This window comes from Podarcis pityusensis, assembly GCF_964106645.2.
Source record: "Podarcis pityusensis genome assembly, chromosome: 6".
Classification (NCBI taxonomy): Eukaryota; Metazoa; Chordata; class Lepidosauria; order Squamata; family Lacertidae; genus Podarcis; species Podarcis pityusensis.
The window spans coordinates 42200865-42219840 of NC_138030.1; the positions used below are offsets into that span (position 1 = coordinate 42200865).

The 18976-nt window shown below is 43.1% G+C and overlaps 1 protein-coding gene across 5 annotated transcripts in view; it reads right to left on the minus strand.

Moving 5' to 3' along the window:
• The window catches only part of SOX13 (SRY-box transcription factor 13), a 63155-nt gene that overhangs the window by 22369 nt on the left and 21810 nt on the right, over positions 1-18976 (minus strand). For 4 of the 5 annotated variants that reach the window (XM_081010080.1, XM_081010081.1, XM_081010077.1 and 1 more), the window contains 3 exons: positions 3984-4191; positions 2200-2305; positions 988-1074 (listed from right to left, as the gene is read on the minus strand). In XM_081010080.1, the coding sequence (XP_080866206.1) occupies positions 988-1074; positions 2200-2305; positions 3984-4190 (400 nt within the window). In that variant the 5' untranslated portion in view covers position 4191. Of the gene's footprint in view, positions 1-987; positions 1075-2199; positions 2306-3983; positions 4192-10826; positions 10854-18976 lie in introns of those variants that run through there. The other variant, XM_081010079.1, reaches the window with a different exon arrangement.

The following is an 18976-nucleotide window of genomic DNA, read 5'->3' on the forward strand; positions in this document are numbered from 1 at the left end:
ACATACTGAAATCCATGTGGCAAATCCCACTAGGATTGATCCATTTTTAATGATGTGTTGTCACTCTTGGGGGGAATGTTGCTATCCTACATACATTTTAAGTGTATTTTACATATTTTACAAAGACTTTAAAGTGTGTGGGGGGGTGTCAATGTAAAATATAAAATGTATGCAAAATTTTCCAGAGAACAGCAGCACATCATCAAGACCTGCCATTACTTGCTACACTGATTTCAATGCATGTAGTGGCAGGAGCTTTTTGAGCTAGCTAGATGCTCTTAGGCAGATGATTTTTTTTAAAAAAATGAGAAAAGATGGCAGGCAAATAGCTCTTTGACCACCTTGTTTGGACCACCTTATTTTTTTTCCTTAATTTCTTATGTCAAAGTATTCTGTGTGGGATTTAAAGATTATATATGTAGATTTGTCCTTGAAAACCTAAATGGAATGAAACAAACTTTGGTTCCACCTTGCGATGAACCAGCCCAATACGGATTTTGTTCTGGGACCTATTCCTAGCAAATGCCCTAGAGAAATCATCACATGCAATCAGCTTTGTGAATTATAAATAATATATACAATTCTCACCAAAGACCAGGGGTTCTTGCACCATGTGTTGCAGGACTACAACTCCCATCATCCCCAGTCTGCAAGGTCAGGGATTATGGGAGCAGTAACCCAGCAACTTCTGGAGGGCCTCAGGTTCCCCACCCTTGTATTAGAACATACATTTGCATGATACACTAGCTAATGATGGGAAGCCATGTCTATTTCATTGATTTTGTATCCTCCGTAATAAGGCAAAGCTTTATGAGCTATGGTGATATTAATTCAATGACAGTAGGCTTTGTAATTTAACTTAACTGATGTGGGGGAAAGAGGGGCTAAGGGTCCAATTGTCACTCTCTAACCAATAGAACAAATTATGCCTGCTCTCTGTGGTCTGGGCCTTAAAGCAGTCCCAGCCAAACCAGACCAGATACTCACCTTTCACATCTTTGGATTCCATTGGATTTTTCCCCAGAAGTCTCTCTTTCCAGTCACTGGACAGTAACTTCTCAATGGTCGGCATCACTGTAGAAATAAGAATGTTAGCGTACAACATGTAGGTGGCTTTCTGATTCAAAAGGAGAAAAGTTTCAGAGTTTATTTTAAACAATGCATTCATCATATGGAACAACAGAAATGATGACAGGATCAGCTCATGGAGGACAAATCTCCAAGGACAGATTCCTCAGTGGCCAAGATGATTAGGCCTTTTTAAGAAACCGACTGCTGAAAGGTGGGACTGAAGGAAGGGGACAGATTATTCTATAGCTAAATACTTCAGTTTTTTAGTGTCTTGGAAGCCGAACCTTTCAATTTTCGAACGCTGAAAACCCAGAAGTGAATGCTTCCGTTTTCGAACGTGCCTCAGAAGTCGAACGGCTTCCGAGGCTCATTTCTTCAATGGAATTTGCTGATCGCCCATTGCGCCTCGGTTGTCAAATATTTCAGAAGTTGAACAGTCTTCCGGAACGGATTACGTTCGACAACTGAGGTACCACTGTGTTATTTACTCTTTAAGTCATGACACTTGGCTGGATGGACTGTTTGATCCAGTATGAACATTCTAAAATTATTATGCACATTTGTCAGTATAACTACATCCACCTGCAGCAAAGGAGCCACTCCAAAAAGGAAATGATTCAAGCGGAAGGGGCCAGCATGGTGCAGCTGGGCTGTAGAGCCATCCTCCTGACAATGGCGTCACTACAGCTTATCTGGGTGAGGCACAGCAGCAATGAGGTGGGGCCTGTAAGATGCGCTGACAGGAGCACCGGATTGGCTCCACTGCTGCAACTGTGCAGCCTCAACCTCACTATTCCTTTGCTGCCCCTCTTCCAGGCAAACTGAAACAATGCAGGTGCCAGGAGGATGGCTCCATAGCTCTGCCCTACCACACCAGCCACTACTAGATATATGAGTAGCTACCTTTCACTGCATCCCTCTTGACAGGACCTCCACAAGGTCCTTCCAGCAGGTTCTTTTCCTACTTTGCAACACAAGTGATTTTAACTAGAGATGCTGTGAATCTTGTACCCTGTGAATGCAAAGCTTGTGTTCTGCCACGCAATTATGGCCTCTTCCTAGAAAAGACGGCAAGAATGAAGGAGGTGGACTTAACTGAACGCAATGGTTGTAAAGCACCCTTCCTACCTTCTTTTAAGTTTCTGTTGAAATCCAATTTTTCCCGGTTGCTCACTGCCGCCTCGAATGCAGAGTTCCTGGAGTCTAATGCCTTGTCCACTGGAGATGCAGATTCCTGAAAGAGAGCGAGCCATTGAATCACCAATAGCCTTCAGGAAATTAAAAAGGAAAGGATAACAGATAGAGCTGATCCTCATGAAATCTTCCTTCTGTGCAGGGTGTGTTCGAGCATCCTCTTGAGTCAATGAGCTGCAAACTCACCTGGTGAATCAGGGTGCTCATTTCGAAAATGAGAAGATTGTGTCGCACCCACCCAAAAATCTTTTCAACTCACAAAGCAAGGACAAAATCAAATTGCTGCAATAGTATGTGGGTCAGCCATTAAAGTAGCTGAGGGAGGGAAGAACAAAAACCTATGGAACTGTTAGGAAAAGTTACACCTTTTTCAAGACTGTGGATTTAAAAAGGAAAAGTAAACATTTAATTATGCCTCGGATGTCAAAACATCATAGATGGGAAAACTAGCCCAGTACTCTTCTATTGTGAGTAGTAGTGGCTCACCCAAATCTTAGGAAGAGGCACCTATAATTATTTATCTGGTATTTGACTTAATGGCTGCTCATTACAAAAGGGTCTCTAAGCAGCTTGCAAAAAGTTCAGATTTAAGGCCAAGCATTAAAAATAAATTTTACACATTACAATAAAGCAATACAATGGCCCCCAAACTGCAGAACTTCAGCAGCAAAAAAAAAATTGCAGTAAACAGCAAAACACTGATCACAATCCATCAAATTCCTGGGAGAAGAGATAGGTTTTTATCTGGTGCCAAAAGGGTGTTAATAACCCTCACTAGGGAGAGGATTCCACAGGAGAGGAATGACAATTTAAAAGGCTGGACATGCCAGTTATTGTATCATAGTCCCTCCACTTTGATTAACAAAAATAAATAAATAAATAATAATAATCCCCAAATCACTGTCTTGAGCATTTCCCCCCACTTTTTTTACAACATGTGTCTTAAGGGAGCAAAAACTTAACGGCCAGGCCATTTTTTGAAAGATGTACACCTAGCCGTTTAGATGAGGGTTTCTACTGCTACACATTCAAACTACAGGAGATCCACGATCCCAGAGGATCAGTCAACTGTCAAAACAGTCAAGAGGGCCTCCTATTTTGACTTGAGCAGTAGTGTTGAGGGGCAGCTCATTAAGTGTCAACTTAACATTTTGAATTGCTTCCCGCAAAGCTGCTCTTTGCCCCCCATAGTGTGTGTGTGTGTGTGCGTGCATGCGTGTGTGTGTGTGCGCGCGCATGTGCGTGTATCCCAAGCAAAGCAAATTAGCAACTTCAAATGAGAGAACTGCGGGGGGGCGGGGCACTGAAATCCTACATACTGTACAGTAATGCTGTTGGCTGCTTCTATGTAAAAACCAAAACACCAGGAGGCAGGCCACATACCCATATTCACAGATGCTAATGTAATATCGGAAACTCACTCTGGTCAGTTCAACCATTAGCTAAAGTAAGGTGGCCACTTCTGGAATCTGATTTGAGGTGTCCATTATTAGATATTTAATTTATTATTGTTGAATTGAATAATGCAATAGGGGAAGGTCTGTGTGTAAGAGTGTCCATGTAGAGACCATGTACTGCTCTGTCTGAGTTTCTTGGGCCAGATCTGAGTGGAATTATACATCCTAGTGGCCTGGCTTATGCGCTTTGAGTGCAGAAAATGTGGAGTGCCCTGCCTCAAGACAAGGAGGAAAGATGGAAGCCAATAAACTTTGTCCCACCTGTGGAAGCGTTTGGGGCTCAGTAACTTCACTCAGTGGCGATGGTGAATTGTGTGGTTTCTCAGAGCCAGGAGGAGCACCAGTCACCTCCCCCTGTGTAGACTGGTAGCAGCTCTCAGTCTTCTCTTCTATCTTAATGCTGCAGTTCACCATGTTCCCGGCTCCATCGAGCTCCAGCTGAGGAGAGGCAGGGCTCCTCATGGACATCCTGTGGGGAGAGGGGAAAGAGGGGGGAAAGGTAGGAAAACATCACATTGATGGATTTGCCAAAGAAACATGCCTTGGCATGGTCAGAATTTGGCGTGAAAGAAAATTCCTGAATTGGGTACAAGACAGAGCCTCAGAGTGAAAATGGCATATATACACAGCCGCATTCACACATTGTATGTGTGTTTCCTTGCACAGGAGTGATGTTAATGCCACAGGAGAACTGGCCCTTTCCAGGTCCGTCAGAACCAAAAGCACAGCAATGCAACCGCACAGCAATTTCCTGGCGCAGAAGCACAAAAAGGGGGCTTGGGGCGAAAGCAGCCATTGCAACTGGCCAAGTGCCACCATCCCTGCCACTCGGAGCTCTGGAAAAGCGCAGGGCAGTAATTACATAACAAACAAAGCCTGTCTCAAGCTGTGAATTAATCAAACTGCTGAAAATAAAACCTTCCTCTCAGGAACTTCAGACAAAAGAAATGAAAACAACAAGGCTGGCTGGGTAATGAAAAGCCAGCACACTGAATAGGGGACAAAAGGAAGTGGAACAATAGGGTGTTGGACAAAAGCAATAAAGTAAAAGGAAGTGTGACAGCTGAACAATGGGGCACTGTGCACGCCAGAGTTTCTGATCTTAGCAGGGCTTTTTTATCTCGGTTCCCTGCCCTTCTCTGAACAAATCATTGTGCTTTTCAGGCTATTGGGTTTCCTCCACCGCTTGGTTTTTGGCTCCTACTGCCATTCCAGACTGAAGCCTGCGCCCTTCCATTTTCATCCCTGGTATGTTCCTATCCATGCTGCAGCCCACCAGAGACCAAATAGATTCATCTTCTGGAGACAAAAGCCATCCATGTGTTGGGGAGGAGCACTGATAAGTGACAGCAACTCGTCCCCCACCCCACCCCGCGAGGCATGCCAACTGCATTATGTAGTCTCTGGCTCGCGCGTCCGATGGCAACAAAGCAGGTCTCTCTCTCTCTCTCTCCCTCTCTCTGACACTGGTGCGCCGCTGCCACAGGAAAGAGCCTTTGCTCTCTGCTTCCTACAGCTGCTCCACATCGTGTTCAAGGAGCTTGGCTGGGGTGCCCAAGTCTCACATTGGGCAGTTTTCTGCATTCCTCGACAGCACAAAGGCACGTTGCCGCAGCTTCGACCACTTAGTGCCAGGTGAGAAGTTAATTAATGAAAAGTTAATAACTTCCAATTTCTGTTTGGCATGAAGGCTAGCTGAATGCATCCACCCCCACAGAGGTGTGTCCAATCCCCTTCAAGCTCAGACGGCAGAGCAAAGGATCAGCAGGGTCAGGAGAACTGCCACGGCTGATTGATTGATTGATTGATTATGGTGGCAGTGTCCAGAATTCTCCAGGCGCATTTTGCACCTGGCTATCAGACACTTGCTACCAAGTAAAGGTGCCTGGGAGTGCCAAGATGGCGCCTGAAGTCTCCACCATCTGGAGGTACATGTCTGGGGATCCTTGGATCTTGACTGTTTTCACAGACTGGCAGCGCATCCAGCAGAATACTATCCATTATATTTTATTTGTACAATCAGAATGAATTTCAGGAACAAAAACATTGTATTGAAAAATACAGCTTTTGAGCTGTCTAGCCCTAAAATGGCAACTAGGCATTCAATTTGGCAACTATAACCTTGGTTTAAGGAGCCATTTGGCACCTAGCTTACAGATCGGAGTTTCTAGCTAGGCGTCAAATGGCGCCTTAAACCTAGGTCACCACAACGGAATATCTAGTTAACCCTTGGGGTACCTTCCAATACTACAATGCTACAATTCTATTATCTCAGCTACATTGCTTGACTGTAGCTTGCTCTTACGACAATTCACTTGTCCCAGAAAGCAAGAAGGAAAGACACACACAGGGGAAATGGAAATGGTATTAACTATAGACCAAGACAGAGGATTTTTAAAGTGTGGTGAAAGATACTCAGAGAAAAGCCATCGGTTTCATGGAGTTTATTTCAGTGTTGTGATAAAAACAGTCAGTCATCAGGTGTGTCTCCCTCTGGCCCCTCCCAGACCCCAGGCTATATATCCTTTATTCACATCCTAGGTCACACCTGATAGGCTAGTTCAAACTTCCCTTCTGGAGCTCGATTGGACGGCCCCAACGGCCAATCAGATGCTACATTCTAAAACCCTCCCTGCCTATTATTCAAGGATCCAAACTCCAGTCATAACATGCGGTCTGTTCCATTTGGGTGGCTTGTGGAAAGGCTACAGCACAGCCAAATATATCTGCACTCAGCCCTGCCCTTACTTTGCTTGATGGGGTGATGGAGGACTAAGATGCTCAGCAAGGGGTCCACAGCAGCACGGAAGCACAAGAAGTGCGTCTATTACTGTGCACGAGTCAAGTGCCTCAATGGAGCTGTCAGCCACCAACTTGGCACCCCAGAAATCTCTGCATAGTCGCAATTGGACCCATGGCAGTAGCAAATTGCACTAGGCGCCTGGGGAATTTCAAACACTATTTTGTCTCAGCAACCGGGTGATCCTGCACACAGTTCCTCATAAGGAAACCTCAGTGTGTTAAGTTTACTTCCTAAGATTCAGTGTATGACTGCAAATGAGGCATTGAAAAATAGGCCATTATTATCTCCACATTTTGCAAAGGGGGTGGATAGTGATAGAACTGGAGGAACTGTCATGGAAACTTTCTTAAAAGTTCACTGCAGAAGTCATGTGTGAATTAGGGACTGCTTGGTTCATAGCTCAGGGTAGCCTGCCAGATATTGTTGGGACTCCCAACTCCCACTGGATCTAGCCAACATGGCAAATGGTGAGGGACGACGGGATCTGTTGTCCTGAAACATCTGGAGGGCATTACGCCGACCGCCTCTGCAACACTGTTCTCAGCAGACAGCAGGAGCCCTTGAAGGGCTGTTATATAACCCACTGTGCAACTCTGTGTTTCTTTATTAAAAGGCAGTGCGTGCCAAACTTCCAGTGTGGCGCTAAGCTGCAGAACCACCAGCAAAGCAGGAAGCTGCCATCTAGGCATGCCCCATGACAGATTAGATTGGGTGAGAGATTGAGCATTCAATTCAATAAGCGGCACAATAGGCCTCAAAAGGAAATGATAGAGCACCACAGTCTGTGATCTTAGCAAGCATGCAAGAGCGCTGGGTGTGTTGTTGAACACCACATTCTTTCTGAACAGATATGTGTTAACCTGCCAGTGATCTAAGTTGCCCACAGTAGAAGAATCTGAGAAAGATGGCCTCCCAAAGGATTTACTGCAGTGCAAGTTAACTTGCCATGCCAACATTTCATGCCACCCCCCCCAAAAAATGCAGTGATAAATATGAACTAAATACAGGTGAGTTGACTTTTAGGTACACATTCCTCTTAAGAAAATTTATTTATTTACCATTTTATGTATTATATGTGTATGCTGAGACACTGGCTTGTGCAGTAGAAAGGAAAACTGACAAGATTGCTGACGTTTTATCTAACTTTGATGAATGAATATTGCATTTTAGTGTTTATTGATTGCTTTTATGTGTTTTATTTGCTGTGATCTGCCCTGGTGTCCTATGACAAAGGGCAGGATATAAGCTAAATAAATAAGCAAGCAAGCAATCCTGCCTTTCTTCCATCATAAAACCCCAGGCGGCATACAGACGGCTCCCAGGTGATCAATGACCAGATCCAGGCCCGCTTAACTTCAGAAAAATAGTGGCCTTTTGTGCTTTGCGACTGAACTCTGCTCCTTCTAAATGCTTACAAATGCTGAGCAGGAGTGCATTTTAACTAACTTACCCAGGAAGGATGGAGATATGCTGAAGATAATCCCCAGTGGAAACCAGATGGGATAAAATGAACTTGCTTGTGCTTGGGGACTCATATTTGTGTAAGGGCTCATTGGACTAATACCATAGGCAGGCTATATCAAGCTTCCAGTCTGGCTAGTCCTGATATAAATGCTAGACTGAGCTTGGATTTCTGTCCTTACTTGTTTATGGAGCGGTATCTTCTACCTGCTATGCTTCAAAACTTCAGCTTCTCCAAAGGCCTACTTAGTCCAGCGCTCTGTTTCCACATGGCCAACCAGAGGACTATAAGAAGTCCACAAGCAGGACATGTGTGCAACAGTGCTCTACATTTGAAAGACCCAAAGTTCCCAGTAAATTATGGTTCCTGAACCTGTCATTGGCCTACATTTGCAAACATACTGTTCCTATTGCTTGCAACATACTTGTCACAAAACAAAAGGCAGGTTTAGCAGTTGGTCCTCCATTTTCCATTTCTGATGCAAGGGATGTCAGTAGCATAAACAGCTCACGCTGTAGTAAATGGTACATGGAGGACCTAAGACCATCTTTGCCAACTTATCATACATTTCACTTTGCAGAAGTGCTCAAAGAACCTACAGAAGGTCAGAGCGAAAGAAACGTAAAAAAAGGTTTTTCAAGGCACCCCGTCCCGCAATATGCAGAGATGAAAATGAACTGAGCAGAAAGGAACCCATGCTTTCGTTCCAGTCCTTATTACTTCAGAAAGAATGCTGAATGCATAACCCCATTATGCCGAGGGGGAAAGAAAGCCATATTCTTGTTGCAGATCCCGCTCTCACGCTGGCTGGTATGCAGCCATGTAAGAGGGCTGCATTGTCATCCGGACAATGGGGGAATCAAGAACAATCAGTTGGTGGCGAGCTGAAAATGTATTCATTTTAAAAGAGAACACAAAGAGAAACTTCCAATCCTCCGGCAGGTCAGATTCGTATTGTACTTAACCTTTTGGTACCACTGGAAGTTTACTCTCAAAATGGGTCTGTTACTTTAATAGGTGTCTGTTTGAAAAGGGAGCCATTGTATTTTTATTACATGGTTTGCTGAACAAAAATACAGCCAGTTATCTTGTTACAAGGCTTGTTCCAGCACTGGGCCTGTTCCCCATTCTAATAGTCTCAGGTAGTTACCTCAAGGGGGGGGGGCGCTCTGAAGTGCAAACAATGGGAACCGGAACAATTGGCCTGGGACATGGAAAATGTCTTCCTGTAATAGGGCTTTCCTTTTAATGTTTCCTTTTCTTGCACTGGGTGGGAGGGCTAAGCAAAGCTTGAAGTCTTCGAATGTACAAGACAAAGAGAAGGGATGTGGCAGAGGCCAAGAATTTCAGCAAGATTCAAAGAAAGATTGGCACTGATGCGGGTAATGAAACACCCCGTATGATAAAATAGTTAAGCCTACAAAGCAGTGACTTTTTAAAGTTATGAAGCAATTGTTATTTGTTAATTTGCATCTCACCTTTTCACCAAAGGGTGCTCGTTTATGTAGCATTTGCATGTAAAATGTTTGGGAGTAAGCTTACCTTTTCTTTCATCCTGATGACAAGTGATCTATTATTATTTTTTGTCATTCCCTTTTCACAGAGACTGGATGGTGAGGCTTAAGAGAAGTCTGTGACTTCTCCATCTGATTACAAGAAGCTGCCTTATACTAAATCAAACCATTAGTTCATCTAACCCAATAGTGTCTATCTCAACTGGCCATAGCTGTCCTTTCAAGGTCCCAGGTGGGGGTCTCTGCTAGCTGTGCAACTTGAGACCCTTTTCAAAGGGAGATGCCAGGATCTGAACCTACGGTCCCCTGCAGGCCAAGTATTCGCATGCTCTGTCCCCAAGTTATGTTCCCGTTCACCACTGCATCCTCAACTAAACAAATCCAAGTGTCTTGTCTTCAACAGCAGGACTCTGGTGTTCAGTGAATTACCGTATGTTAGCTTTGAGGCAGGAGGAGGTACATGATTTACTAAACATTAGGAAATTATGTGTAGTTCAGATGAGAATTACATGAGGACACTGCATCATAGCTGCATTCTGAAGTTATGTCAACACAGATTATGGCCACATTCAACAGTCAGGTAAATTCACTTGCATTTTCGGGACCATATGTGTCAATTTATCAGGGACCTATTAATTGTGATGTGATAAACAGACCCATCAGAAGCAGCTCTGAGCTATCTCTTAACCTAACTCGGGAAGTGTGATGCTGGTCACTTCTTTAGTTACAATGCTGAGCTGACTCAGGATCCTGGGTGCTTCACTGCTGCTTAGCAACAGCCCCTACAGAGAGATCAGTCTATGCTTCACTGAAAGGGTAATGTCATCACAAACGTCTAAATCTTACTCTTAACATCCTGACTTATACATCATGGGGCAGTGGGTGGGGGGAAGAGTTATCTCATAAAAATTTGGGCTTTGAGTGAATATACAATAACCACTGAGAATAATCAAAGCTGGGTGAATTTATCTGTAAGCCCAAAATACTGAAATCTTGCTATGGCGCCAGACTCTCTCAACAGCGGCTGCACAACTTCTTTCTACTTCCATTGTTATTTCTTTGTGGCACACATCCTGCTATTCTCCCTCCCTGTACTGCCACCCTTCCTGGCTAAAATCTATCTCTCCTGTTTATCCTGTGCCAGTAACAAAAAATAGCCACCCTGGGACTGGCAGCATGTGAACATTTGCAGGCCTCACATCTGGAAATGGCACCTTCTTGGATAGGGTGAAATCTCAAGGAACCTATGGCATAGCCATGTGTGGATTTGAAAGTCTGAAACGAAAGAGGCAGGGTGGCTGCCATTGTGTATCATTGCAATGTACCTTCCAATTTTGATGGCTTCAAGTCTGTTAATGGTACCTCAAATGGATCTGCATGGAACAAGATCAATAAAGTTTTCTCAGTGAAGAATGGGCACAAAATTACTACCTTCCTTTGCATGATTAAGTTGTGACAGGATTATTTCTAAAAAAAAACAGCAGTGGCAGCAAAACCACCTTCCTCTATGAATTTGGCCATGACTGGAGAATCACTTTGGGAGGGGACAGTTTGCTTTTTGTGCCTCCAACTGCACAGAGACCAGCTTATCTTACACTGTCCATCCCATAATAAAAACCCTTTGGGTCCAGTATTCACCAGCCTCTTTGGCTTCAATACCAGCTGCCTTCCCACTCCAGCTGAGGGAGAGGAAAGGGCTGAGCAAGGGAAGCTGTCCCATGACAAGGAAGGAACACTCAGGCTTGCAGTGGGGTGTCCCAGGCCAAGTCCCTTCCTGAAATTGTGCCTGTCACCCACAAAAGAAGTAGGTGGAGTAAAACGCAAGCGGTGTTGCAGCACGTTGGATATGAGTAATGCCAGAACAATGAAGTCCGTGGGTGTCCATGAAGGGGGGTGCCCCCACCAGTAAACTATAATTCACAGATCCCCAGCCTTCATATTATTATTATTATTATTATTATTATTATTATTATTAGTGATAGTAGTAGTATCTGTGCCAAAACCAGATCTGAAATGGATCTAGAAAATCAGATTCTTCCAAGAGTGCTTAGATTTGAATAAGCTCAAGCATTTGTAGAACCTGACACATGAAGCAAAATGTACAGGCACTGTTCTTCTAAGTTTTTTTTTTTTTTTTGAATAATATTTATTGAAGATTTTAAGATTACAAAAAAAACAAAGAGAAAAAAGAAGGAAAAAACAAATAACAATTCAAAAGCAAAAAGCAAAAGCAAAGTTTTTTGCTTCTAAGTTTTTTCTTAGTAAGAAACTAGCCTATTCCCCACTTTCAGTGTTTTACTTTGCCCCTCTCTGCAGAAAAAAAAATCCTCTAGATGCCCATACTGACACAAATTCAGCTGGGGAAGGGTTCTGAAGTGGTATTCCAACTGCTGGGAAAGACACATGTAGCATGGTGTTGGGTGTTTATTGGGCAGCGTCTGGGGTGGGATGGATCCTGAAAGACAAAGAGAGATGCCTGGGGTTGCCAACTCGTTGCTTCATCAGGGCTCCTGTGCCTCGGATGTAGGTGTAATTTTAGGTGGGTTATTAGGAGTAAATGGTTTGAGGGTTAACAGCCAAAATATGAGTAGAATAGAAATCCCCTATGCTACACAGTGTATAGCTAAATCATATTTCGGCCCATATATATGAAAAAATTTAATACACTGGATTCTATTCACACCAAACGTAGTACAAAGGCAGACTGCTCACAATGTCCATATTGTAAACGGAGGCTTCAGTTCATAAAGGTTTGCCTTGACAAGAATGAGTGCACTACAGAAGAACCAACAGACAAAACCAACATGGGTTTTGTGCTCTATTTTTCTCCCCTTGGATTTGCAATACCCCCTTAGACAGACCATCAATGCATGAACAGACCAGCTCGCCAACTCGTATAAATGAACATGATGGCACTAGCCCTCTGCAGATGATCATTTGATGACAGTGTGCAACAGCTAAGAGAATAGCTGTTGATACAATCCCTCCTTTTATAGATATGGCTTGCCTTCTGTTTGGTACTAGCATCCTTGCATAGAACTAGTTGGTATTCCTGCTAACTCTGCAACAGATTTTAATTAACAGTTTGTATTTAAAGTTACCTGATTCCAGTCATTTTTAAAAAAAAAGACATAGGAAAATCTATTGTTTATGAAGGAGCTAAGAACCCAGGCCCCTTATGGCAGTAAGAAAGCAATTACGCTAAGCATGATTTTCATCCCCCCTTAAGGTAGGCAAGAGTCTTTCTAATCAAGAGTGTGGGAATTTGGGTGCCTGAAGCTACCCATCAGGTGAAATTCTTACCACGCATCTACTAACACAGCCCTGCTACTCTGTGCGTTCAGCTCCAAGAAAACCTGGAGATAGCAAAGAGGACAACAGTGAAGGTTGACAATTACAGAGAGTTTGGTTCATTCCCAGAGCCCTGTGCCAAATACGCTAGTTTAACAGTGGCGTATGCACTCTTATGCTTTAAAAAATATTCTACATCACATCCATTCTACACAAACAACAGTGATCTTGCAAAATGAACACATCATGGTAGCACATTTGCATAAGAGTGTTCATTTATTATTACAATGTGTTGTACGTGGGACTGCCTTAGAAGACTGTTCAGACACCTCAACCAGTTCAAAATACAGTCACAATATAGCTGGCTGGAACCACTTGATGGGAATGTATTATATCTGTTTTTAAACATATTCACTGGTTACCAGCCAAGTAAAATTTAAAGTGATGGTGCGTACTTTTAAAGTCCTGCAAGATTTGGACCTGGATACCTGAAGAGATGATTACTTCAATATCAAACTGTCCCAAGATTTTTGTGATATCATCAATATTGTTAATCAAGAAAGTAAATATTTTGCTTACATGTAATTGTCACTATCTGTTCTTCATGCATTTCATTTTCTTCTGATCTCACTCCTACCATCCCCCAAACCATGTGTATGATTGCCAAGTTAGGATCACAAGTCATGCTTCTGGTGAAGTGGACTCTAGTTGCAAATGCTTGTGCCAGACTACACACATTAGTCTTTTATGGTTGTTATTGCTGCAACCCTCTAGAAAAGATGATACTCTGGGTTTCTTCTGTTTCTAATATCTGGTTGCTCAATCATAGGTACAGTCAATTAATAAGGACAGAGAGAGATCATGTCAGATACACTGATTTGGGCAAATCATGAGCTAGGCTTGTTGATTTAAGCATGTTTGACTATGCAAAATGTGATGTTTCACAGCTGAATGTGTGAACTGACTCAACTGCAAGGCACTGTGAGGTGATATGAAAGATCTGTCTGTTTGATGTGTGATGGCTCATTCACACACATATATCAACACTTGCTGATGCAAGTGATCAGTATGCATGGGAGAATTGCTTGGGACAGCTCCAAAGAAGCAAGAGAAAGTTGAGAGTTTCTCAGAGGGGAAAAATATAGTGAGGTTCAGACATTCCAAAGTATTAAATGGAACCTGCTTCCAAATAGCACAATGTATCTTCATCATCAATTTATTCATTGCCTTCTACACAATATCAAGGTGATATACAATAGAAACAGAAAAACAATATTTAAAAGCAACAAACAGCAGATACATTTAAAGCAAGATCAAAACAATACAAGATAGACCTTCACAGCAAAGACCCATATACCCAGAGGGGAAAGCCTGCAGGAACAAAAATGTCACCCACTTGCAGATAGTGGGTGCCTGTCATATCGGAATGGAATTCCACAACAGGGGCAGCCACATTAAACTCGCTGCTCTGAGTTGTTCCTTGTCTTTGGAACTTGCAGGAGAAACTTTCCTTTTTCAGTTGGCTCTTAACAGTCTACAGCTAATGGGCATGCTCAAACCTCACTGGGGTGTTATTTGGAGTGGGGGCTGTCACTTTAGGGGATTTTATTATATATTTTCACACTTCTGCAAACCCCAGGGTTCCCCGTGGTTTCTCAGTGGCTCCATTTTGGCTCCTATCCTGTTGGCGTTTACCACCTGAGTTGGCTATTACAAGGAGCGATGAGGTTGAGAAATTACAGAACAATCAAAAGTACCCCATACTTTTTGTGTACAAAAAGTCTTGCTTTGAGTCAATTATTACTAGTCCCTAAATTCAGTAATAGAGGGATGTTCTATAAATTTTATAGTAGGACCAAGAAAATACAAAATGACCAATTTTGATGTAAGCATGAATCACTGCTGGAGATGGACAGATGGGATAAAGTGGGATAAAGATCCACTGCCACATCTAGAGATGACCACAGTGTTTCCATGTGGACTAAGAGAGGTTACTAAAAAAAATTTTTTTAGGCACATGCTTATTTGTACTTACACTAATTTCTCCAATATCCCTTTGTGCCTTTTTTAGGCACCAGAAACACTGCAAAGCACTTTGCAAAGAACAGAAATATTCTTCTATTGAAGTGCTTAGCTAGGAGCCGAGAAGGATAAAAAGGAACCTAAAAACCAACCTTGCCCTCAGCAGCTGCAATCCGACATCCCACTACCCTCCAACTGACTCAATATAAATTCAGCATTGATACTAATGACTGCCCCAGCTGCTGTGCCCATTTGACAATCTAACAACATAACTTACCAGCAATGTCAGAAGCGGCTCCACGTTATATTAAATGTCAGAGGATAGACGCGCACACACATTTAAACACACATATTTGAAGACCAACAGGAACTGACTCAAAGCAAAAGATGCTTCCTGTCATTTCTTCAGCTGAAACCGAAGAAAAAAACCTAAAATTAAATCCCCGCTAGTATATTTACTGCAAGCTTTTCATTCGTCCTTTCCGCTCAGCACTCCACCATGGAGCTCTGGGTGACATACCTGAGCTTATGCCACTTTTATCTTCCCAACATCCTTATGAGGAACAGTCAACGCAGTGAGCCTCATCACTAACCAGCAACTTAAGACCAGAGCTCTACATGGCTCTCTCATTCAAATCACTCTGGCTTGCTCCTATCTACGTGTATGGGAAAGCAATGAGGAAGTCCCTTTGTAACAGACTTTCCCTTCCCATCCCCCAGATCACTTTTTTTCCATCTTCCAAATAAAACTGATGTAATGCAGTTCTTTGAGCTGATGACACGACCATCTCGACTCTCCTTATCTTTGTATGAAATCAGTGCTCTAGCATCATATCAATGTGTGCCAATATGAAGCCTCCCAACCAATTCTAAGTATCAAGACCACATCACTGTTTATCAGCATCGCAGAGCTGACTTAAAAGTTCCAATTTTGCTCAGAATTTTTTATCTGGATATACAGTGGTACCTCAGGTTACATACGCTTCAGGTTACATACGCTTCAGGTTACAGACTCCGCTAACCCAGAAATATTACCTCAGGTTAAGAACTTTGCTTCAGGATGAGAACAGAAATCGTGCTCTGGCGGTGCGGTGGCAGCAGGAGGCCCCATTAACTAAAGTGGTGCTTCAGGTTAAGAACAGTTTCAGGTTAAGAACGGACCTCTGGAACGAATTAAGTACTTAACGCAAGGTACCACTGTACTCAGAATAGCACCTCAATTGCTGACCTATTTTGTTTCCCCTGTTTTCTGTTCTCCCTTGCATTGCCGTTTATGAACTCCTCTCAACCTCTCTCCTCCATGTAAGAAAGCAAGTGTGGCTTCCTAGGACATGCAACTGTTCTGAAGCAACAGCTGCCTTTGTTATCATGGGAAGTGCATGCACTGAACTGAAAAGAATATCAGTTCAATGTCTAAACAATATCTAGCAAATTAGTCCAGTGGCACTTCACCACACACCTTAGGGCCCACTACAATCTGGATACTAGAAGCTAATTTATTAAAGATTGTGCATTAATAAGATACTTCCTGCAAACACAAAAGGAAGTATCTCATTAAATAAGTTGCAGGGAATGGTAGTTCATCTGAATGCAGCTCAGTATCGGAAAGTTTTTAATATTTGAGACTTCCGGGGGAGGCGCCTCCAGCAATGGCAGAAATCCTCTGACTGGGAGGAATCTGCTCCGTGGAAATCTGGGTCTGGCCGCCACGGCGAAGGCGGAGACCCGTTAAAATCACAGGCGGGAGAAGCCTGTGAATGTGGGATTCGGCGGGCACCTTTTGCGCTTCCCCCACTCGCGGGGAACCCCGGTTTTTGGGGCTCCGGAGCGACGTGGGATGAGCGGCGCAGTGCATCGAATCGTCTGCTTCTTCCACGGAGCGAAGCCGCATAGCTGTTGACGGAGAGCGCTGACCTTTTCCTGTGGACAATTTGACTTTAAAGGAATTACCCGTGAGTAGAGCTGAAACGGAAGAATTGGATCTCTAAAAGTTTAATTTGGTATCGTAACGGGGAGGTTCAAAACAGGAAGTCCGCCTTCCCTTTTTGTAAATAGACTGAGGCAATGAAGTTGCAAGCTGGAGTCTTGTAAAAGATCAAATTTCCAACAGTAAAGAACATTAAACCCCCTCTTGGAGGCAGGAGAAGAGAGGGGGAAGTTGTGGATTGAGTATGCCTGCGGGAGAGAGCGAAGAGGCTTAAAACACCGCCGCTCTGGAGACTTCTGGGTTAGCGCATCGGCCATGGCGGAGTTCCTCTGACCAAGAGGAACCCGCTCCGTGAAAATCGGGTCTTGCCGCCGCGGCGAAGGCGGAGACCCTCTAAAAATCCGAGGCGGAGGAAGCCTGGGAACGTGGGATTCGGCTGACACCAGGAGCGCCTCCCCTACTTGCAGGGAAACCCTATTTCGGGGATCCGAAGCGACGTGTTTTAAGTTTTAAGGTTTTTTTTATGGTAAGATAAAGTTAAATAAACTAAGGTAAATTGAATGACAGAAAATAGTGAAAGATGGAAAGGATTTGTTGAGTTAATTAAAAGGTTAGATTGTTAAGATAAATTATATAACAAAAATTGAGAAAGATGGAAAGAACTTGCTGAAACAATTAATTAAATTAGAATACAAAAAGGGAGGTGTGAGGAGGTCGATGAAACAAGTAAATGAAAGATAAAGATATGGAACATTGGATGTGTGTTTTAATGTTATTGTTGTTGTTTTTGCTGTATTGTTGTATTGTTTTTTATGCTTTTCTTTTTATGTATTGTAATGTATGCTTTGTCAAATTTTTTGTTGTTTTCTTTTTCTCTTTTTTCTGTAATTCTTAAACTTTTAATAAATATCATTTTAAAAAAAACCACCGCCGCTCTGACCCTGGAAACGGGCTGCTAGTAAGACTGATTTTTTTCCCCCTTTTCTTTGGAATGTTCATTGACAGAGCTTAGAACGTTCATTGACAGCTAGCTAAACAAGAGAAATACATTGTTTCTACTGTTTCCGGCTGTTTTTAAAAAAGGAGGAAAGTAACTGAAAATTGAGACTAACTTCGGATTATTGAAACTGTGTTTAAAAGAGGACATATTGACCGATACAAATACAACCTGTTTTCCCCTAGTGGAAGCTTTTGAAATTGGTTACTCTATAGGAGCGGGGCTAGGGGAATTTCCAGCTGCAAGATAAGGAAAGTGTGAGACTTTGGATTGACCTTGAATCTCTTAAGTGTTATGGCAAACGGAAGGGAAAAAACAGACGGGATGTCGACAGAGGAGGCCTTAGTGGCTGCATTATTGAAAATAAACGATTCGCTGGAACAACTCCATAAGAAAACAGATGCGAGGAATGTGAAATTGGATGTTGCAAATATTGAGACTGATTTAATTGCAGAAGGTTTAAATAAGTTGGGACAAAAGCTGAATACCGATTCAGAAACCACCCAGAAACTGATACAGGAATCTACTCTGATACGGCAAACTGCAGATGAAGTCAGGGAAAAAACCCTTGCTGCTGAACTTAAGGTGGTACAACTGGAGAGGAGAGTCCCATCCATACAAAGACAACTTGATGAACATAAGCTGACATTCGTTATGATTGAACTTAAAGAAGAGCGGATGAATTTGGGGACCAGAGCCCTGTCTGAGTTGGAGAAGGAAAGCCTGACAGAGTTTCAGGAGGTGACAGGACTAACACTGGTTGAGAAAGAGAGGTATTTGGGGGTTAGTATGACCGCCAAAAATGTGAATCTGCTTAAGGACAACTGTGAAGGATGTTGGATTGAAGAGAAGGGGAATTTGGAAATATGGACAAATCAGAAGTTGTTACTGTTGGGCCGAGTTGTTGTGGCGAGGATGGGGGCTGCTGTGTTGCTGGGGATGTTGCTGTTGTTTCAAACATTGCAAGCTCTGGATGGGATGGAGGGTCTCAGAAGGTGGCAGAGGGATGCTCCTAGAGTTGTTTGGCAGGGCAGGAAGCCTCGAGTTAAGCTTAAGATATTGATGGATGCTAAAGAAGGAGGTGGACCTGCCCTGCCAGACCTTTAAACTTTGTTGTGAACCATCTGCTTTTTGCTGGTTGAAGAATGGTTGCTTCTTGAAAACACTGAAATGTTGGACAATGGCAGATGAAGTTGATGGACTATAAGGAATTGGCGGAAATGACTGGCAAGATCCGA